The 24,131-nt window shown below is 36.6% G+C and overlaps 1 protein-coding gene across 1 annotated transcript in view; it reads left to right on the top strand.

Annotated features, from left to right (window-relative positions):
• LOC150090723 (tubulin gamma-1 chain) overlaps window positions 1-24,080 on the top strand; it is a 103,378-nt gene extending 79,298 nt beyond the window's left edge. The window contains exons 9-11 of the mRNA XM_090379703.1: window positions 13,268-13,429; window positions 16,438-16,629; window positions 23,904-24,080. Of these exons, the coding sequence (XP_090235829.1) occupies window positions 13,268-13,429; window positions 16,438-16,629; window positions 23,904-23,924 (375 nt within the window). The 3' untranslated portion in view covers window positions 23,925-24,080. The remainder of the gene's footprint in view (window positions 1-13,267; window positions 13,430-16,437; window positions 16,630-23,903) is intronic.
• The last annotated feature ends 51 nt before the right edge of the window (window positions 24,081-24,131 follow it).

Below are 24,131 nucleotides of genomic sequence, written 5' to 3' on the forward strand. Positions count from 1 at the left end.
CAGGATTCGAATCCGCAACCTTTGGGTTGCCAGGCAGGCACTTTACCCACCCAGCTAGCCCAGTCGGCAGAGCTGGTTGTGCAGAGTGGACATTGCATATTAGAATCATAAAAGTTTTTGCTTAAATTATTTTGAAGTGACTGCTTATTAATGTAAAATACATTTGTGTTGGAATTAAGGCATGTTGTGTTACAATGATTTGTGGCATGGGGAAGTTTGTTAGAAGGTCATGGGATTGTCTGTTGATATTCATGAACACTGTTATTTAATGATTGACATTTTATGTCAATAAAATTGGAGTTTATGGTTTCGTGATTCAGATATGAAGCATAACTGTCTGACATAATGCACTCACATAACACAGTGGATTTTTTTTTTTTAAAACAACATTAACACTGCAACTTACTTCTTTTGTACTTAATTGAGGGGTAGCTGATCTGGTCAAATTTTTTTTATTATTTTTAATTTGGTTGCTTCATTATGAATGAGATCTTTCATTCTAACTGAATTTCTTTTGGAAATAACTTCAACAGAGAAATATTATGTGGGAAAATTCTCATACATTTGTGCATCTTATTTCAAGGTTGTCCTGTAATAAAACAACGTTGAGTTTCAGTTGGATGGTTAACTCAACAACAAATTTGGATTTTGAAGGGAAAACCATTAGCATTGTAGAGGCATATTATGCAAGAAAGCAAGCTTATACAGCATCAACCAAAAAAAAAAAAAAAAAGTCCCACTTCCCATTTCACCCATTCATTCACTCCAAAAGTTTGTCCAGTTCTTTCTTGAATTTATTTAAGCTACTAACTTCCACAACGACAGATGGAAGTTTGTCCCAGCAATCAACTACCCTCTGGCTAAAGGCAAATTTCCACACATCTACTCTACAACTATCTTTCCTCAATTTCAGTTTATGCCCCCTCAGGTTCGTAATCCGAGCAAGAGGAAGAATCCCAACAGTGTTGAGCCTGCTCAAACCATTCAGGGCCTTATACACCTCAATCAGATCACCTCGTAAGTGCCTAGTCTCCAGATGCTGAAAATTGCAGAACTTAAGCCTTTATTTGTAAGTGCACTCCCTTTGTTCCCCTCACCAATCTTGTTCCCCTTCTCTGTACTTATTCTAGCAACTCTACATTCTTCCTAAACTGAGGCTTCCAGACCTGTATGCAGTACTTAAGGTGTGGCCTGACCATTGCCTAATACAAAGGGATAATCACCTCATTATCCCTTCTATCAAAATTCCTGTATATCAGGAGTGGCCAACTTAATATGTGATGCGATCTACTTTTTTCCTTCAAAATGCACCGCGATCTACCATTTAAAAAATTTCATTGCACAAGGTGCACAAATCGAGGGATGACTGTATATTTAAAATTCGTCGTGATCTACCGAAATTAAATCCGCGATCGACTCGGCCACCCCTGCTATATATCATTGACAATACCCCATAGACTCTGGCAGCCTATCTGTTCTGCTCAGAAAACTTCATGTCTGATTGTACAACCAATGCTATATTCTACCATTAATACGCTGCTGCTTTTGCTTCATTCTGTTTTCTTTATATTAAGTTTAGTCTGCTCAGTAGCACAGTGGTATCATCACTGTCCTCCCCACACCAAGGGAAAAGGCCTGGGTTCGAAACCCATCAACGACTCGAGGAACTTTATGAGCTATTTTCACTCCGTGGCTGAATTAGTTGGTCTCAAGCATAGCTAGCAAGGTTTCTTCCCAGAAACTGGGGTTTTTTCGTCAAGCAAAACAGGTAAATTGACCAGAGAACAGACACAGTACACATTGGTATATGAATTAACTCTCCCGGTGACTCTAATGTAATACTTTGGATTATATCAAGTTTGTCACTAAGCTTTAATCTTGTTCTTCTTTTCTTCTCTGTATCATCATCAGCCATTTTCAATCCACTGCAGGATGAAGGCCTCTCCAGCAACTTTCCGGTTCCTTCTGTTTTGAGCACTGGACATCCATTTACTACCCACAAACTCATGAATTTCATCTATCCATCTCCGCCTTTGTCTTCCAGGTTTTCTTCTAGCTCCTCTTGGATACCATTCTGTTATTTTCTTAGTCCATTTGTCATCATGTCTTCGAGCTATGTGTCCTGCCCAAGACCATTTTAGTTCTATAGTTTTGATAAGAATGTCCTTTACTTGAGTTTGTTGCCTAATCCATGTGTTTCTCTTCTTATCTAACAGTCTGATTCCCAATATGATTCGTTCCATTCTTCGCTGTGTAGTTCTCAGCTTCTCTTCCATTCTTTTGGTGAGTGCCCAAGTTTCACTTCCATAAGTCATGGTGGGGAAGTATACATTGGTCCATTATTTTACGTTTCAGACAGACTGGGATATTGCTCTTCAGTATGTGACTATATTTCCTGAATGCTATCCATCCAAAATTTATTCTTCTCTTGACTTCCAGCCATTTATCATTATTACAGCTAATAACTTGTCCCAGATAAGTATATGACTCCACCTTTTCAATTACTGCTCCTTCAATCATTATTTCCCTTTCTGTGGCATACTTGTTCATCATTACTTTTGTTTTAGCCATATTCATCTTTAGTCCAAAATCCTTACTAGCTGTGCATAACTGATTAAGATTTTCCTCTAATTCTTTGGGATCATGGCTTATGACCACAATGTCATCTGCAAATCGTAAATGGTTTAGGTACTCTCCGTTCACATTGACTCCTTTCTGCGACCAGTCTAATCTTCTGAAAGCTTCCTCAAGGGCAGCAGTAAACAGCTTCGGAGATATTGTGTCTCCTTGTCAAACTCCTTTCTCAATTTTAAATTTCCTACTGTCTTTGTCTAGTCTAATAAAGGAGGTAGCACTCTCGTATATTTTCTTCAAAATCATAATATATGGGGTATCAATGCCTTGTCTTTCCAGTGCCCGAAACATTGCCTTATGCTGTATGGAGTCAAATGCCTTTTCATAATCCACAAATGCCAGGCATAATGGTGTTTTATATTTATTTGCTTTCTCCATTAGCTGTGATATTACATGAAGGTGATCCATAGTTGAGAATCCTGTCCTAAAGCCAGCTTGCTCTTTCGGTTGATTCTCATCCAGTATTCTTTCTAATCTGTTAGTAATGACCCTTGTGAACAACTTGTAGATGTGGGATAACAAGCTAATTGGTCTATAATTTCCAATTTCTGATTTATCTCCTTTCTTATGCAGCAAAACTATGATTGCATTATTCCACTGCTTAGGCGTCACACCTTTTCTAATGCACTTTGTGAAGAGCCTTGCCAGTTTTTGTGTTATGTCTCTTCCTCCCAATTTTAACAACTCTACAGTAACTTCATCTTCCCCCGGGGCTTTCTGATTCTTCATTTTCTTCAATGCATGTTCTACCTCATCAGGAAGAATATTGGGTATGCCGTATGTGTTGCTACTTTGCAATCCATCTTCCCCACTGCTGGCATCATTCCCCTGCTCCTTGTATAATTCTCTATAGTAGTCTTCTGCTATTTGAATTATGTCTTCTCTGCTGTTTATAAGTACACCATCGCTATTCTTCAGTTTCAGTATCATTTGTCTTTCTGTATTACTGCTCATGGCTGCTGATTTAAATCCTTTGTTTTCCCTTAATGCTTGTTCTACTTTTCTTGTGTTAAATCTTCTTATGTCCTCTCTGAGTCTCTTTCTAATGGCTTTGCATAACTCAGTATACTCAATTTTCTCCCTGTCAGTGTTTTTCTTGCTTTTCATTTGTCGTCTTCGGTTCATCATGACAAGTGTTTCTTGACTAATTTTTTCTTCTTTGGATTTCTTTTTCCCTATAGGTTTCTTGGGCTTTATCACTTTCAAAAAGTTGTAATATTCCTCGTCGATATCTTGGTCCTCAGCCGTCTGCTTAAGTTCCAGTACATACTGCTTTTTCTCCTCTTCTGTTATCTCAAAGACCTTTGTATTATTTACTCGAGTCAGTTTTTTCCTTTCCTTTCCTACATCTATATCAAGTGTACATCTTACCATTCTGTGATCACTTCCAATATTTACCTTATTCAGGACGGTGACATCATTCACAATATATCTTCTGTTAGTGAGGATGAAGTCGATTTCATTAGTAGTTAATCCATTTGGACTCTTCCATGTCCACTTTCTGTTCACCCTTTTCTTGAAAAAAGTGTTCATTGCTGACAGTCCTTGAGATTCTGCAAATTCCACAAGTCTTTCACCTCTTTCATTTCTTTCACCAATTCCAAAATTTCCTATAGTTCCCCTTTCTGCACTGTTTTGTCTTTTTCCAACCTTAGCATTGAAGTCTCCCATAATAATAGTGTAGTGGGTTTTCTGCTCATCTAGAAGACTCTCAATTTCAGTGTACATTTCTTCAACCTCTTCATCATCATGGCTCGATGTTGGTGCATAAATCATTATAATCTTTAGCTTGTGTCTCTTAGAAATCTTGAGTATTAGTCTGGACACTCTTGATGATGTACTTTTGAATTCCAAAATGTTGTTTTTAAAATCTTTATGCATCAGAAACCCAATTCCACCTTCACTCCTTTCACTGTTTCCATTGGTGTACAGCAGATTTCCACTTGATAAACTTATAAGTGATTCATTTCTTCTTCTTGTTTCAGCCAAACCGATGATATTCCAATTCAAATTTTCTAATTCCTTTTCCAGCTCTAATATCCTGTCTTCACCGATGAGTGTTCTTCTCTGTATAAGGTTTATTAACTTTAGGAACCACAGTGAGGTGATTTTAATTTAAATCAAATGTAAAACTGCGATATAATCCGTGATATCAGTACAGAATTCACTTTCAAAGTGTTGAATGTAAACAAATACAATAATCACGTGACTTGCTGTTTTCTTTTTTCCGGCACTGCAAGACATCTGCACTGTATGTAAACATCCGATCTCAATGTTCCCGTTAGGTCGAATATGCTGTTATTTTTGATGTCATTATTTTAACAGTATACTGTACCACACAGTTGGTTCATTTCTCTGGGGTTACTGCTACCCATATGCAGTAGTTTGATTTGTAAATTTTAAACTTCAGTTGCCACCTCTCAGCCCATCTACCCCAACTTTTCTAAATCGTGTTTCTGCAGCATACTGTCATGTCTATCATTAGCAACCATGGCACCCTTTATATCATCTGGAAACTTTGACATTTAACCTGATATATACATTCAACAGTATCATTGATAAATATAGAAAATAACAATGGTCTTAATATCGAACCCTGGGGGACTCCATTAATAATGTTACTCTACGAAAAGCAATGTCTACTGATTTCCATTCTCTCTTCTTCCATTCAACCATCCTTATATCCATTGTAGCAACTTGCCCGTAATATCATGCTGTTCCAATTTGTACAGTAGACTTCCATGTACAATGGTATCAAAAGCTTTCCTGAAATACAAGTATATGATGTCAAAATTATATTTTGCATCCAGTTCTTTTGTAACCACATCATAGTATCCAATCAAATTAGTTACACAAGACTTCCCCTCAACAAATGCATGCTTTGTCCGAATTATTACTGCAGTCTTGTCTAGATGATCCTGCAGTGCTTCTTTAACCAGTTACTCCATTGTTTTCCCCAAAACAGAAGTTAAATTAACAGGTCTGTAATTACTTGCGTAGCCATTTGACCCCCCCCCCCTTGTGAATTGGGTGTACATTTGTATATCTCCAGTCCATGGGGACCTCCCCTGATTCCAAGGATGCTCTAATAATTATGGCTAAGGGTTTGCTTATTTCCTTTGCTGCCTCATTTAATATAAATGGATAGATCCCATCGTCCCCAGGTACCTTTCTTATGTTTAACTATAACAATTTCTCCTCCACTTTGCTCTCAGTTATTACAGAATCATTTAGCTCCTGGTTAGAGTTTAATCAGTTTTTGTCCTCCACTTTCCTGTAGAATTCCTCATGTGTGAGTGTAGATGCAAAATACTCATTCAGTTTGTCAGCTATCTGAGCAGGATCATCAACAGTTGAGGCACCTCCGTAGCCAGGTGGGAAGGAGCAGCAGTGTGTAGCACACGCTTCTTGATTAGACCGGGGTTCGAGCCCATCACCACCAAATGCGGAAAGGTCAGGGAATGACCACCGCATATCCCCGGAGCAATATGGCCATAGTTGCTAATGCTCCTAAAAACCAAATAACAATCAATCATCAACAGTTGAACCATCGATATCAAGTGGACCAACCTGATTCAGCCCCTTCCTTCTAGAGTTTATATAATAAATAAAGCAGTCTTTGCATCCTTTGCCAAAGATTTCTTGTAATCTGCCTTCATTTTCCTAATCTCCTTTGTGACTTGATTATAGTCTAGCTTATATCTACCATAGGCTTCTGTGTAATCTGATAATATATTAGCATTAGCAGAGGCATATGATGCAAGAAAGCAAGCTTATACAGCATCAGCCAAAAAAAAATCCTTTCCCATTTCGTCCATCCATTTTCTCCAAAATTTGTCCAGTTCTTCCTTGAATTTATTTAAGATATCAACTTTCACAACGACCAATTGAAGTTTGTTCCAGCAATCAACCACCCACTGGCTACATGCAAATTTCTGCACGTCTACTCTAACTGTCTTTCCTCAACTTGAATTTATTCCCACCTCAGGTGTGCAATCTGAGCAAGAAGAAGAATCCTATCAGCATTGAGCTTGCTGAGACCATTCTAGGCCTTATACACCTCATTCAGATCACCTCACAGGTGCCTAGTCTCCAGACATTGCAATTTGCAGAACTTAAGTCGTTCTTCTTGAGAAGAGCAAGAATGACTTGAGTATATCTGCGACCACTACATAGCTTGAATAACTCCCTGACAAATTTGTCTTTTGTTTATATTTCTTATGTAACCATAAAGTTTCCTTTAGTTGCACTATACAACCTCACATATTTATGTGAACTGAAGAAATGTATATTAGAAATCTAAACATAATTGTAAAAAAGTATAAAAAATTTGAAAATGAGCTACAGCTTGGGATATGTGCTACATGTGTCATGACAAAGCTGACTTTTTGAAAAACACAGCTTTTGTCACAGCTTTTTGAAAGCTGACAAAGCGGACTTGTGACCCACAAGGCCTCTCTAACGCGCACGTGCACACACAGAGACACGTGTGCGTGCGAAAAATGATTTTTACATTTTCATATTAATGGGTTAGTACACAGGTTAAGCACTATAATAACCAAAAATGTTGGCCCCAGGTATCAATGTTTTTCCCTTTAACATTGCAGCAATCCAAGAGTTAATTTGAAAAGTGCTTCCCTTTTTTGTACTATCAGCCATTGTATTGTTCAAATGAAAGAACAGATAGAAACATCAGATATGAAAATGCCATCGAAGGGGTGATTTCAGAGAAGTTCAAAATAATTGTGAAGGTTGATAACAAGGAAAAGAATTCAGGGTTCTGTTGTTACATTGTATACACATTTTATAAACAGTACTTATTAGTTTATTATATCACTTCAATCTTGCAGTTACTCTCTCTCTCTCTCTCTCTCTCTCTCTCTCTCTCTCTCTCTCTCTCTCTCTCTCTCTCTCTCTCTTTTTAATTCTCAATAACAATTAGTTGATTGGTAGAGCTTCTTAATGTACTGTTATTTGAAGTTAAACTTAAAGAGAATAATAGCAATGACAGCTTAACTGATGGTACTCACATCAAATAATCTGCTTAGTTGTATGGTGTTTAAGGCAAAGTTATGGAAATTCAATTAAATTGCATAGAAATAGAATTTAAAATAAATAGAGAAGGGATTATTAAAAACCCGTAATTAAAATTTGTCCAAGGAAGAAGTGCACTACCTTGTCCCTGGTTGGGTTGTCCTAAATAAAATGTTGAAATTATGAAGAACTAATTGAAGCCAATAGTCATGACGTGTCACTTTTGTAAAAAACATCTCTTCAGTTGGCAATGATGGGAGTGAAGGGGATTGTATATTTAAAGAACTCCTTAGTTCCCATGATGCATTTCAAAACATGTAGGAACATGACGTGTGCAAGGTTCAAGACCGGTGAAAGGTTTGTTGAGAGTTTTGTATTCAAAACGTTAAACTTAATATTGTGGTGACACCATTCTATGACAAGTGCTTCATGTTGGAAAATTTTATAACTTGACTTTAATTTTATAATTGTGATAGCTGAATCAATTAGGGGATTGTGGTTGTGGGAATGCACATGCTGCCTGAGTTCGGTGCCGGCTTGATTATTTTTGAAGCTGTTATAGTGATAATATGCACGTGTGTTAGAAGTTTTAATTGTGCCGTATTTAGTAGTACTCCCGATATAGCACGCGTTACAACCGGATTGGCATTTAATCAAGTAAACGATGTTGTTGATGTCGCATATTGGATACTCGTGTATTTCTTTGTGGGTGTTAAACATAGTCCCTATTTTATTATATGGTGAAAATATTAACGTCTCTGTATTGGCAAACACTTGGCGAAGGTGTCTGGCGAGTCCACCGTGGTAGGAGAGGACAATACATATGTTTTGTTTGTTGTTCCGATTGGTGTGATTATGTGTTTTGTTGATCTTATTTTCGGCAACAGAAATTGTGCGTTGAATTAGTTGTAAAGGATATTTCCTAGCTGTAAACTTTTTTGTAAGATATTGTAGTTCTGTAGCGAAATCATCATGCAGAGAACTGTATTTAATAGCATTGTAGACCTGATTGTAAAGAACGTACTTTTTAGTACTGAGTGGGTGATGTGATTGAAAATGTAAATATTTCCGTGTGTGTGTGTGTGTGTCTTTTCTATAAATTTTGATTCCTAGCTTTGTGCCTGTTTTATATATTGTAAGGTTAAGGAAATTAATCTCATTGTCATCTTCTATTTCAAGGGTGTACTTTAATCTTTCATGTATTGCATTGAATTTAATAAAACGACTGTCAGTAGTAGACTTGTCTCCTACTAATAACACATCATCAGCATAACGCATATAGAGCTTAATACCCGAAGGGAAAGGTTGAAGTACTTGTGTTCAATAGTGGCTAAGTAAATTTCTGATAAGGGACCTGAGATGCCTAGTCCCACGGGGAGTCCAAATATTTGGTCCTGGAAACAGAAGTGTCTGGCGTCAAGTAAAACCGAAATGAGCTCTAATATGCTGTTGATAATAAGGGAAGTATGTTTGGCCAAGGTGTTGTCCATCGTTAAAAGTTCTCATAAAGGTTGTAGTGTAAAATCTAAGTGTACATTGTATATAAAGAAACGACATCAAAAGAGGCTAAGATGTCTTCCCCAGAAATTGTGGTGGTATTTATATGTTCAAAGGCCTGGTTGGTGTTGCAAACTCTAAATTTTGAAAATCTCATAAGGGGTGATATAATTTTAACTAAGAAAGTATATAGATATCACTTTGTTGAGTGCTGCCTGATGCGTGTGTTATTAAAATTAACAAAGTCCGACCATGTTTGGGGGTGACATGTCTCTTAAATCTAAGGTAATGTATTTGGTATAAAGACTGGTATTTATGACGGAACCTTTTGTGTAATTCTTCCCGAATAATTGCAATTTACGTTTGTTGTATGAAATGAGGGTATTCCTAGTGCAAACACGAACGAATTTCAGATAATGTTGTGTGCAAGACATTTTTGCAAAACCAAAACACACGCATCAAGGCAGCACTCAATAACACGACACAGACATTTAGAAAAATGGAATGCGCTTACACAAAAAACGCGCACCCCTCCAGAATCTTCCACCGTTAACATTTCATCACAATCATTCTACCCTGCCGAATTATCCGGGTTAGAATATGGCTTTAACTTCGCGATAAACGGCAATCATTATCCTATTAAGGATTGCATCACTGAGTTGCAAACAAAATTAGATAATCATCCAGACAAATGTCGAATCATGCATGAGACTAACGCTATTATTAATTCAAGATTGATATCACAACCCAACATGAGTAAACAACAGCTATCAAATATGCATAAACTAAAGAAAAACCAAAATATTATCATACAAAAAAGCCAATGAGGAAGTTACTGTCACAATTTTAAATAAAAGCGCATACATAGACATAATACAACACGTTCTATCTGACACAGATACCTACAAAGTCGACAATACATTAGCTCCAGATTAAAGAACAAACAAACCTGGCGGTATCTTAAGGAGACTAAGATCTAATAAGGAAATTAACCTACACACGCTACAGCAAATTGGCATACGTAGCAACGTCCTTTCACACATGCTCGGCATTACCAAACTTCATAAACCTGGCCACCCCTTACAGCCAATCATTTCTTTCAGTAAATCCGCTTTCGCTAACCTATCTACTTTCTTAGTTAAAATTATATCACCCCTTATGAGATTTTCAAAATTTAGAGTTTGCAACACCAACCAGGCCTTTGAACATATAAATACCACCACAATTTCTGGGGAAGACATCTTAGCCTCTTTTGATGTCGTTTTTTTATATACCAATGTACACTTAGATTTTACACTACAACCTTTACGAGAACTTTTAACAATGGACAACACCTTGGCCAAACGTACTTCCCTTATTATCAACAGCATATTAGAGCTCATTTCGGTTTTACTTGACGCTAGACACTTCTGTTTCCAGGACCAAATATTTGGACTCCCCGTGGGACTAGGCATCTCAGGTCCCTTATCAGAAATTTACTTAGCCACTATTGAACACAAGTACTTCAACCTTTCCCTTCGGGTATTAAAATCTATATGCGTTACGCTGATGATGATAATGTGTTGTTATTAATAGGAGACAAGTCTACTATTGACAAGTCTTTTTATTAAATTCAATGCAGTACATGAAAGATTAAAGTACACCCTTGAAGTAGAAGCTGACAATAAGATTAATTTCCTTAACCTTACAATATATAAAACAGGCACAAAGCTAGGAACCAAAATTTATAGAAAAGATACACACACACACACACACACACACAGGGAAAATTTACACTTTCAATCACATCACCCACTCAGTACTAAAAAGTCCGTTCTTTACAATCATAACTACAATGCTAATTTTTTTTTCCCCCGACTATGTTCTTTTCCAGTGCTGATATGTAAACATCTTTATTCTTCCACAATGTCAATACACTTGAAGAGGACAAAGAAAACTTTTCGCAAATCAAGAAACACTTTCTTTTGTTAGTAGACATGTTTCTGAAGGAAGGGTTCATTTCTAACTGATTTTACTTTAAAATGAAAAAGTGATCTGCATACAAAGTTCTTAGAAGCCAAAAATGCATACAAAGTTCTTAGAAGTCCGAAATGCATACAAAGTTCTCAGAAGTCCCGAAATGCATACAAAGTTCTTAGAAGTCCCGAAATGCATACAACTTTCTTAGAAGTCCCGAAATGCATACAACTTCCTTAGAAGTCCCGAAATGCATACAACTTTCTTAGAAGTCCAGAAATGCATACAACTTTCTTAGAAGTCCCGAAATGCATACAAAGTTCTTAGAAGTCCTGTTTCCAAAATCCTTCGAAGTCCGAAATAAATTTATGGTTCAGTGAATACAAGACAATCTGTAAATAGCGTAATGCACTATTGTATAGCCCCCGTCCCCAGAAGGACAAGGTCATAAACTGGCTGCTAATCTGATGCAGGTGGTCATAAAGTTAAGTTGCCCTTTTCATTTTCATCTATTCCAAGAATTGGATTTTTTTCGACTACTCAAGCAATTCAGAATGTTTCATAGTTATCAAAATTTGTTCGGTATATCTGTGTAGTATACTCGTTATAACAGTGAGCAATTGTATGGGAATACAAAATTAAAATCATTATGGCTTTTTGCTTTGTTACAGCTGTGATCTCGTTATTTGCATGCTCATTATAACCAAGTTTGACTGTATTAAGATACTAGAATAGGAAAATAGAGATTGATGCCTTACTTAGTTATTCTTCACGACATAAGATTGTCTTCTGTACCATCTAAACTATTTGAAAGAAAACATTTATTTGGTAACTACATTGTTAAGAATCTGTCCTCGCGAGCACTTCATCTTTGGACCACTTTATTTTGCCTAATAAAATCAGTGTGTGGTAGTCAGATGCTATCCGTTGAGTATATTTTGCTTTAGTACAAATAAATCATGAATGATACATGCTGTATGTATAAAACTCTCTGACTATGGTAGGTTTCACTATTACTCTGCATGTTCATATGCAAAGTAATTTTTTTTATATTTATAAATGACAATGCCACTGCTAGTTTTTTGGACCATAAAATTGATTTATAACGGTGTGATACATATTAGAGAAAGCAAATTGGCTCAGTTTATTCTTTGGAGGTTCCAGCCAGTAACCAAGTTGGGCTTTCAAGAAAACCATACATACAAACTGCCCATTAAGTTAGTGGACTAATGCTTGCTAACCACACTAACACATCTTCAGTAAATTATAGTGAATAATCGTTTAACTTTATATAATGAAAGCAAAAAAACTTGCATGTGCATTTTTGCCATTCCAAATAGAGTTAAGTGAAAATATTATAGTAGGAGATTGTCCTTTTTCTTCCATTTAACATCCATAGAAATTTTACATGCTTGTTGTCTGTTTCTTAATACTTATTGGTTATTTGTCAAATCTTAATAGAGAAACCAAATATAACGTTTTTCTTGTAAGTTATTGTGAGTTATAGCCAGATGGACGGTGTGATTGAAAAGCAGGAAAGACTAAATATGTTTTTTTCGCGTATAGGGGACCCAAAAATTCTCTAGTTCTAATTGTACCTGTTTTTGAGCTGTATTATATATGTTTTTGGAGAAAAAATTTCAGGGATGTTTCATCGTGAATGAATTTGCAGTACGAGAATCTCTTGGCATTTGTTTTCAGGTTATATTTCTATAACTGAGTTTCAAGTTACTCTTGATTAATGCAAGGTGTCTTTGTACATCACATCATATTTTTGAGGAATTAGTATATAAAAGTAACAGCAATTCAGATGAGGCAAATATTGCCAAGGTGGTCAGAATATCAGTTTGAGGTAACTTGACCCATGGAGGAATATCTTTGTTGAAAGAAGTGTCTAGAACTGCATTTGTCATATCCAGCCTTGCATCATTTTATTGGGAAAATGTTTTATACTGTAGAGTATATGAAGAAGAAGAACTTGGATGTATGCTATTAAAAATAATGATGTAAGTATTCTGGTTAAAAAATTGAATTAGAATTTAAAAGTAGTGCTTTTTCCCCTAAATCCAGTATCTCTTGCATTATTCTGAATTTATATGCTTATAAACTGAAATTTGAATTTTTTTTTTTTTTTTTTTTTTGCAAGGTTCATAAGAGTTTGCAGCGTATTAGAGAAAGGAAATTGGCTCAATTTATTCCTTGGGGCCCAGCCAGTATCCAAGTTGCACTCTCGAGGAAATCACCATACATACAAACTGCCCATCGAGTCAGTGGACTAATGCTTGCTAACCACACCAGCATTTCTTCAGTAAGTATACAGTGTGGGGGGTTGGTGCAGAGAGAGAGAGAATAATTATAACTTCATGCAAGTTTATAGTGAGATAATGTTAAGCTGAGAAATGATTTTCATGGCTGTTGCTGAGCCATTTTATTGCTTACAGTTGTTCAATAACAAATTGAATTTAAACTAGTAACCATTGTAGTTTTTGTGCGATATGTATAAAAGTTCTTTTTTATTACCTAAAAACCCATGAACTAAGGATTTAAGACTTTCATACAGGTGAATAAGGTTTAGTTTTTGTTATAAACTGTTATCATATGACAGCTTTGTAATCTGTGATACATTGAAGATACCATTTACAATTTCCAAAGACGAATTTTACATCACTTAATGTTGTAAGTTTTTCCCTTAGGTAGTTAAAGCCTTCACAAAATTTTTCATTAAGCCCAGTTTCATGTGTGAGGATCCACAGATTGGCACATGTTTGACATTGCATTTTCCAGAAATGAGCTCTTCTTGCACTGGACAAACCTTCACAAGATAATATTATTGTGTTGCTTGACTATTCCACAAGCAGATGAAACATCAGTACTTCACAAATCCAACCTTCAATATAAATAAATCAGTGCATTCCTTACACATTGCAGCCTCGACTTATGATGACATCAACATCCGATATTCTCAGGAACTGTGATATATCTTGCAGGTACTGATAGCTTTCTGATATAGTTGGAACGATACATAAGTGGAAATTTTCAGGCGCGTGGTGCACAGAACATCATTGTACGATTGTTCTCAACCAATTAGCATCTTTTTTATTGTTCAACATTATTGTTCAACGTGTGGTGAGCGGAACATGATTATTTCAGATCTATGGCAATCTGAAACTTAAAGCTCCATCAATCAGTGGCAGTGCTGTGCGCTTTTGAAGACTTTAAAACCAGCAGAGGCTTGTTTGAGCACTTCAAAAAAAGGGCAAATGTCAAAAGTGTTAAAAGGCATGGGGAAGCATCCAGTGCTGATAAAAAAGCAGCTGAGATCTTTAAAATTGAATTTCAAGAGTTTGTTGATCAGGACGATTATCTTACCCACCAGGTTTTTAATGTTGACGAAACTGGCCTCTTCTGGAAGCGAATGCCCAGGAGAATGTACATCACTGTGGATGAGGCTAGTGTACTTGGGAATAAGCCTATGAAAGATAAGACTCACTCTCCTGTTGGGTGCCAATGCCTCTTGGATTTTATGCTGAAGCCTTTGCTTGTGTATCACTCTAATACCCCCAGAGTATTTAAACAACAAAAGGTCAACAAAGGAATGTTGGGAGCATTTTGGCACAGTAACAAGAAGGCCTGGGAAGTGAAGAGTTCAGTGAAGGGTTATCTTGAAAAAAAATAAGCTTCCTGTGAAGACACTGCTCCTGCTGGATAATACGCCAGGCTAAGATTGTTCAACCTTGTTCAATCTCTTGAGTCACAATTTGACTTTGTTCAAGTCAAATTTTTGCCACCCAACACCACTCTTCTCCTTCAACCAGTGGGCTAGCATGTGATTGCAAACTTCAAGAAAACCTGCACCACGAAAATTGTTGCAAGTTGCTTTGCACCGACCTCAGGTGAAAATGCTGTCACCCTCAAAGATTTTTGAGGGTTCAACATGCTGGATTGTGTTGAGGCTGATTGTAAGTTCTTGAAATGATATTTCGACCAGGTGCTTAAATTCAGCATTGAAAAACATCTGGCCTTTAATTATCCATAACGTTGACAGATTTGAAGGTGATGGTGCTTTGACAAATATTGTCACTCTTGTAAAATCAATGTGTCTGTAAGTTGGCGAAGAGGATGTGGACATTACTGATGCTCATGGGCATGAGCTAACAACAGAGGAGCTACAAGAGTTGGAGAAAATTACGGAGAATGACACTGGAGAGAAAGAGGAGAAAAAGACACCCAAAAAGTGTCAGCTGAAGAGTTGAAGACTCATTTCTTGTTGTGATCATTTAAGAGAAGTGATAAAAACACCCCGACATTGAAAACACTGAACTGATGATGTACAAAATGGAGGACAAAGTCATTTCTTAGTTCAGAAAGCTACAAAAAAGTCGTGAAAAACACTCCACTTTGGACAGTTTCTTTACCAGTAGCAACGAGCAGCAGTGCGTAGCACACACTTCTTGATTAGACCAGGGTTCGAGCCCATCACCACCAAATACAGAGGATGCTGAAAGGTCAGGGAATGACCACCGCATATCCCGGAGCAATATGGCCTTAGTTGCTAATGCTCCTAAAAACCAAATAACAACAACAACCAGTAGCAACAAAAGACTGAAAAGACACCTGACACTTGATATAGAGTCCCACCACCACTATGCCACCATTGATTTCATCAGCTCTGCACTTCAAGTCGAAGGTAAATACTAATTTATTGTTTTTTTTTTTTTATTTTAAGATGTTTTATGACTATTTCTATCACTAATTTTTAACATGAAAGAAATACCTATTTTATGTGTTGTTTGGGAACGAATTACAGGAAATCAATGTATTATTGGTTTCAACTTACAATATTTTCAATATTCAATGGGTTTTGTGGAACGAATTACCATCGGATGTTGGGGCCCCCACTGTATTTGAATGTATACAATATATTTGGGTTGTGCCTTCATTAATGGGTTACAGGTATTGAAAATTTTGTGTTTCCCTTATGTAATAAAACTATCTTAACTTATTTCAGATGAATCAGTTTTTTGTGTATTTAACAAGTAATTGGGATTTCACATTTACGTATTTCTTTAGAATTTCATTAGCAAGTTTGCCATATCGCTAATAATTATTTGTAATAATTTATAAATTATCAGTTTTCATAGCAATTTCTGCTTTAAATATCTCATTTACAATTAATTTTATTATATAGTATTTTCACTTTTTCTCTCTCTCTTATAATAAGCTATTTTCCATTGGCATTTTTATGATACCTTATGCATTTCCTATTTGTTTTGTATTTTTCCCTTTTCATCCTAATTTGAATTATTGTTTTAACAGTTATTTGAAAGAACTTTGAGACAGTATGACAAGCTGAGGAAGAGAGAAGCATTTTTGGAACAGTTTAGGAAAGAACTGATGTTTCAGGATAATCTCGATGAGCTTGATTCCTCACGAGCAGTAGTGCAGCAGTTGGTTGATGAGTATACAGCAGCAACAAAGTCTGACTACCTTAGTTGGGGTATGCAACAGGTATGTGTTCAATAAAACATAATAAGGATTACATAGATATCGATGTGATATGAAATAATAATTGCACTGATGTGTTCAGAGAAAAATATGTGGTGACTTATGAAAATACAGTAAAAGTCTTGTATTATGATAAATGTCATAATACTATATATTATTGTGTGTGTGTGTGTGTGTGTGTGTGTGTGTGTGTGTGTGTGTGTGTGTGTGTGTGTGTGTGTGTGTGTGTGTGTGTGTGTGTGTGTGTAGAATATCTTCAGATTTCCCTCTTATATGGTGGCATGAAAACTTGTTTAGGTCTAAATAGCTCACAAGTACCCTTTTGTAGGTTCACACAACTTCCTGCTAATGTGTGATATACTTAAAGCAGGCTGATTGAAGATGATCATGAAAATCTTTGCTCCTGGCACTCTGATTCCAAAATATTAGACTGTTTTGGTTTTACAAAGTTAAAGTCAAGACAAGGGCATATTTCCACTTAAATATTTTTGGAAAGACTTGTTTCTACTAAGAATTCTATTTTTGAAGAGAAGACTGTAGCATTGATGGTTGAAGAGGATTCCTTTCCCATTTATTGCTGATGATGATGATGAGAAGCATTTAATGACAAATATCTGTTTGAATGCCCTCCTTTGTCGTGAGCAGTCAGTACAAATGATGGTTCCTGATTTAAATTGCCTTTTGTAGGAACTTTCCATGGATTCTAAAACATTAATCCTTTTACAAGTGAGTTCCTGGAAATGGTCTCATTTCTCAAATAAATTACCATTCCTATATTTTTCTATTATTTTTCTTTACTTGTCTACCAAGATGTAGTTGTTTCAACATTCTGATTAATTTAAAAGGCTATTACTTTACTTTTTACTTTTTTTATAGTAACTTTTTTTTTTTTTTTTTTTTAGAAATTGCAAAAATGATAGACAAACGCAAGAGCTGTGCTTTCAAATTAAACAAAAACTTGAAATTATTCAAAAGTTTGAAAACAGTGCACCATTAAATCTTTAAAGAACCATTATAACGTTGGAGACCAAACCATACGCTACATTGTAAAAAATAAAGGGAAGCTATTCGATTTAAAATCGAAATCATAAAAAATAAAGGGAAACTACATACTGGACACACGAGTAGTATATGTTAAGTGTTTTTTTTTTTGTTTTTTTTTTACTGAATCAGCGGATACGGGGGAGACACAACTTTACTCATGATAGTCATTAGGCTTATATCACACTCCTACTTTCAAGTTTGTTTTCCCAGCACTTATATCACACCAAACTGGCTCAACATTACACTCATCACCCAAGTCAACTGGATGCACTGCCTTAGATTTAATATTCTTCTTGACTAAGAGTATAACCCCTCCACTTCTCCTGTCCTGTCTGTTCTTCCTGTATACATTGTGCTCCCCATATTCAAATTAAGCATCACTGATGTCTGAGTGACACCACATCTCTGTTATTTCTACAATGTCTGCACTCAGTGACTTAATCAGTACTTCAAATTCATCAAATTTATTTACAATGCTCTCCTAGCATTAGTGTACATGCAAGTATACATGCACATGTTCTTACTCTTAGTTATGCTAACACAGCCCATGTGTTCATTTGTTCTATGATGACCCACAGCAGGGCCTGAAATCCCAGCCAGCCACCTTGCTTTCCAGGCTGCTGTGTGTACCAATTGTAGCAATGCAAGAATCACTTTCATCTCTGCCTGTGACTCTAGTTAAACTATTAGTCTTTGTATCCCCCAAGCTAGCAGTTTTCCAACCTACCTATCACTGCCCTGATAGCATCAGCAGATATTCTTGCATCCCTTCTGTTGAAGTATATCCCATCCCTGTAAAAACAGTCTCTCCTGTTAACAAGCACAGACCATGCTGAGAAAAATTCTACTCCATGAACCTTGCACATTCTCTCCAGGGCCAAAATTGTTTGACAAAGCTCTCAATATATACTCCCTCCTATTATGTCTGGGCAGAATTGCAGACACTTTCAAATTCAGTCCTAACTCACAACTTTTTGCCAACATTACCCTGTACTTGTTAAGTCCTGAACTCCTCTATTAATGTTATTAGTCCCAACATGTACAACCATATCTCCTTTTGTGCTCTTATATCTACTTTACGTCATCTACTTTTACCGCTGGCAGACATACCCTGGTCCTATTCCATCTATCCTTGCACAACATATTTCCTGTTTCCCTGACAATAGAGTTATTGACAATAACTAGCTCCTGTGGGACCGGCTCATTCTGTCTTGAAGATTGCCGCTGTATTGTCTGATGCTCAAGAGTGCGTTCTGGGGTTCAGTTGGGCAGCTCAGAACTTGATCGGCCCCCATTTTAATTCCTTTGAAGGTATCTACCCTACTCTTCAAACTCTCATAAAAGCCCATCAAAACACTGAGTTGGCACATAATTTCTTCACACTCTTTGCACCTAGCACACAAAGGCATCCTCCTTGGCTGGATCATATCCTGTTCCAGAAAGTTCTGTAAATGTTTCACAAGCTGCACATTTTTTAGGCTGTAATGCATTGGAGAAACCCCTTCAGTTCTCCTGAGCCACAGCACTTCCACTTCTTTGTACCTGCTGCTTTGATACTCTAATTTAGGGCATGATTTCCATTTATATACAATTTAATTGATTAACAATGAAAATTAATAACATCACTAAATTTAATTGATTAATTGACAATACTACAGTAAACTAATAGATTTCTAAATGCAGTGATACGTATTACCGTATCTAGTTTTACGTTATATCTTACACTATCAAGTTCAAGATATATGTTAGGTTATACCATAACAATTGCGATGCTGAATTAGTTATATCCTTGCTAAAAAGTAAAAATTCCCTAGATAAACAAAAAAGATATATATACCCAACAAGTGATTAGAACCTTTGAGCTACTTGTCACAATTAAAAGTCTACTATTCCTCTGCACTACTTGTTATGTCCCTGTCCCCTGATTCTTAGACAACTGAACAGTAGAAACATCCTATGGAGGGACAAGTTGTATTATACTCTTTCGACCAGAAGGAAGCACATGGATGTGGCAAATGCTTGGGGAACTTCATCATACATTGTAGGGTCATGGCATTGTCTGCCTCTCGTGGTTCAGACTCAGTCTGTTGGTTGTAGCACCAGAAGTCATCAGTGTAGTGCTACACTGACATTTTTAATAATTCCATGGTGCCCATGCTGTGGAATCTCTGTGTAAATGAGCCCTCCATGTTTGAGCATAGTAATTCACCATCCCATACAGTTAGCAGTGTAAAAATTTGGTTTGAAGAAAACAATGTACAGAAACTTTCCTGGCTGACCCAGAGTCCAGACCTAAATCTGATGGAGTTCCTTTTGGATGAATTTGAATTCCATATCAGGGTGTAGCTACTATGTCCCTCTTCTCCAAACTAATAATTGCACTGAATGATGTGGGTGCCTCCGTAGCCAGGTGGGAAGGAGCAGCAGTGCGTAGCACACGCTTCTTGATTAGACCGGGGTTCGAGCCTGTCACCACCAAATGCAGAGGATGCGGAAAAGGTCAGGGAATGACCACCGCATATCCAGGAGCAATATGGCCTTAGTTGCTAATGCTCCTAAAAACCAAAATAACAAATAACAACAGCACTGAATGAGGAGAGGGCACTGAATCAAACACAAGTAATGTGTACAAATTTTGATTTGATTGCAGAATTATTTTGCATTGTACTGTGTACAATATGTTATTATTGGAGTTCCCTTAAGATTCAGTGCCGTGCCCATTGTTTTCAGTATTTATTAATGATATCGATGAAGGAATATTAGGCTTAATGTCTAACTTTGCAGATGACACGAAGGTTGGCAGGGTTAATGACTAACATGCCAACTGTGTTGTACCACACTCAGAGTAGTGGAGAATGAAAAAGATTTGGGAGCAATTGCTCAGCCAGACATGAAGTTCTGTGAGCAGTGCAGACAGATTGCTAAGACAACTCTTGGGGTTTTGTCAATAATATACAGGAATTTTACCAGTGGAGATAAGGAGATTATTATCTTACAGTATATCTGTAAAGCAATGGTTAGGCGACGTCTTGAGTAATACATACAGACCCGGAAGCCTCATTTTAGGAAGGTTGTTTATCTGTTGGAACAGGTGAAGAGAAGAACAGTGAAATTAGTGAGGTGAACAAAAGTTCTCTCCAGGAAAAGCATTAGTTCTGCAAATTGCAGCATCTGGAAACTAAACACCTACAAAATCTGACTGAAATGCTTTAGGCTGTGAATGGATTGAGTAAGCATAAATGCTTATGGTATCCTTACTCTTGTTTAGACAACACATGAGGACGCATCAATTTAAATTTAGGAAGGATGGTTACAAGATAGATGTGTGTGAAAATTTGCTGTCGCTAGCAGGTAGTTAATTGTTCAAATAAACTTCCATCTGTTGTTGTGGACGTGTGCAGTTAGAGTAAATTTAAGGAGAAAACTAGACAAATTATTAGAAGGAATGGATTGATGATATGTGTGTGTGTGTGTGTGTGTGTGTGTGTGTGTGTGTGTGTGTGTGTGTGTGTGTGTGTGTGTGTGTGTGTGTGTGTGTGTGTGTGTGTGTTGTGGATACTGTGTAAGCTTGCTTACTATCACACTACTAATATTAATACTAAATGCTGCTCATTTCTAGTATTTAACTGTTATTTTTGTAAACAAAACAGTTACTTCTGTACATTGCTTGTCCATTCACTTAGAAATCATTATTCCCAGTTCAACATGCATTTGTTAATTGAGGCCACTTTCTATATGGTGAGAAGCCAGTAGCCTTCGAAACAGTGAAGGGTTTCTATAGATTCTAATACCTCTCATGTTTGGGGTTTTCATTAAAAAAATAAATAATTAGTTATTTATTATTGTTTATTATTGTTATACATTTAAAAATCTAACATGTAACAACTACATGTTAGATTTTTAAATGTATAGTAGATTAATCTTTTTAGTTGATGCTATAAAATTTTAAAAGATATTAGTAACTTAGACAGAACTGCAGATAACTGTGTGTATCTTTAAATTCAACATATGCCTAAGTCATAAAGTCGAATACTCAGCCTTCAGTGAAAGAAGCATATTCTCCATAACCAAAATCAAATGCAGGTAACACAAGAATTTTTTAATTTGATTTGAACTTCTGCATGGAAACACCCCTGCAGTCCTATATCATTCATGGTAACCCACACATTATCCTGAGGCTTAGATGTTGGTGGTGCTTGGATGTCATCCATTGTCCACTTAATAATTAATCATTGTTAATATACAAACAAATTTTTTGTAATGTCTACAGAATGTTTGGTGTTAATTTTTGTGGATGTGTGTGTGTGTGTTCATTTCTATTTGCTGCAGCCATTTTCTGGTCCATCCTGTAAATACTATAGCTATACTTGATATAAAATGTGCATGTTTTTAGTGAAATAAAATTTCAAGACCAAAGTCTGAATTTAAAGAATCTACTTTCTCCGGCTAAGATACAAATTCTGCTATCTGAAAGTCAAGGGGGGAGGGATTTCTGTGTTTGCTCAATGCTTCAAGTTTTAATAATTTATTTTGATGTGTGTTTGTCCTGACAAGGCAGCCATCAAAAAGTTTTAGGACTGGATTTTTATCTAAATGAATATATTTATAGATTTCACTGGAAAATCATTGACCCTCTTCTTCTTCTTCTTCTTCTTCTTGGTCCTTAGCTGGCAGCTGGGGGAAGCGGTTGGCCACGCAACCAGTATGCTGCTGTAGGTGCCACAGGGTTTCGGACTTGCTCTGTGATGTTCTTCCATACTTTACGATCCATGGCGTCAGTCCTGGCCTGGTTAAGGTCAGACGTCGGCTCTTCAAGTCATTTTCCACTTGCTTGGCCCACGTTTTCCTAGGTGCGGTCTGTTGGATGCTCCATTGGGTGGGCCGTTGTCTCCAAAGGAGTGTGGATGGTATTCTGTTCGTGCCCATTCTACATACGTGGCCAAACCACTAGACCCTCTAGTGGTTTGGCCCTCTAGAAATTATTGCACATTGCGATGGAGTAATTTACATTTTTACCTTTTTTCCTTCCTTGGAAACATGGGAGACTTCAATTTGGAGGGCCAATGTTTTTATCGTGTAATATAAAGCAACACCATGTTTCATCTCCTGCCAATCATTTTTAGAGATCCTGGATCACAGATTTCAACCATTTCTTGTTGAAAGTTCATCTGATCTATTAAAAACCCTAGAACAAAGAAATTTCTTAATCTTTTCATGTTTAAAATATTAGGCATAATTGCTTGGTTGCCAACTACTGTGTGTTATGCCAATTTGAGACTAAAGATTCTATTCTTTTTTGATAATCAGCCCAAATAATGCTTCTAAATGAGAGACAATTTGTTGATGTGCAAGGACTCTTCTACCTTGCAAATATTATCCCATCTATCCTTGCATTTGAACCATTCACTTGGGGTGGTGCCACCAAAACCTCTCTCAGGCTTCTATATTCCATTTCAGAAGAGTGCAGTTAGGTTAATTAATGACTCCTCTCTAACAGAGTCTTTCCGCTCACTGTCTCATAGGCGTACTGTTTCTGCTGCATGCCTTTTCTATAGATACTTCCACGGGCACTGTTCTTCTGAATTGGCTTCTATAATTCCCGCTCTCTCTCTTTCAAAACAGTCCGAACACGTGCCACCAGCAGCCAACATCCATTTACTGTCCAACTTCAAACTCACAGAACCAACTTTTCATCTTCCTCATTTATTCATTCAACTGCTGTTTCTGGAACAACCTTCCTTCATATGTATTTCCTGAAAATTACAGCCTACAGAAGTTCAAGTCTAATGTCAACAAATATCTTCTTTCATCTTCTCAATCTCCAACCCAAGCACGGTACTAAGTACTATAGGTTCTAATACCTCTCGTGTTTGGGGTTTTCATTAAAAAAAAAAAAAAACTCAAATACCCTACTTCTTGAAAAGCCTTTTTCACCATATGCTTCAGTAAAAATTTCTACAGGCAGATTCTTAAAACAAAAAGAAAATTTATAGAGGTCTTTGTTCAGGAGTGCCATTCTAAAAAAAAGATGATACAAAATTGTTTCATAATCAGTAACAGGAAAAAAATCAACATTTTTATGTGCAACCAAAATGCCACCTACTGTAAATTCTAGATATTCTGGTGAAAATATAAAATAGTTTTTCTTATGCAATGTTCATATATTTTTAACAAATTCAGTCCTGAAACTTTTTTGATCATACCTTGCATAACTTTAATATTAAATTTTTCAGGTGCCAGCTGAAAGCAGTTGAAAAGACAATCTCCTTGTCTTCCACTAAGAGCTAAATCATTTTTGTTACCTCTGAACCATGTGTGTTGTAAGTAATGATATTTCATGTAACTGCTGTGGATTTTGCTGTAATATCAGTAAGTACATGCTATATATCTTTGAAGTACAGTGAAAAAGAACACCCGTTAAAAATATGTTGGATTCTTTTGAAGTTAGTGTTCTTAAAGAT

The sequence above is a fragment of the Mastigoproctus giganteus genome, chromosome 1 (assembly GCF_048544385.1).
Source record: "Mastigoproctus giganteus isolate SK-2022 chromosome 1, ASM4854438v1, whole genome shotgun sequence".
Lineage (NCBI taxonomy): Eukaryota > Metazoa > Arthropoda > Arachnida > Uropygi > Thelyphonidae > Mastigoproctus > Mastigoproctus giganteus.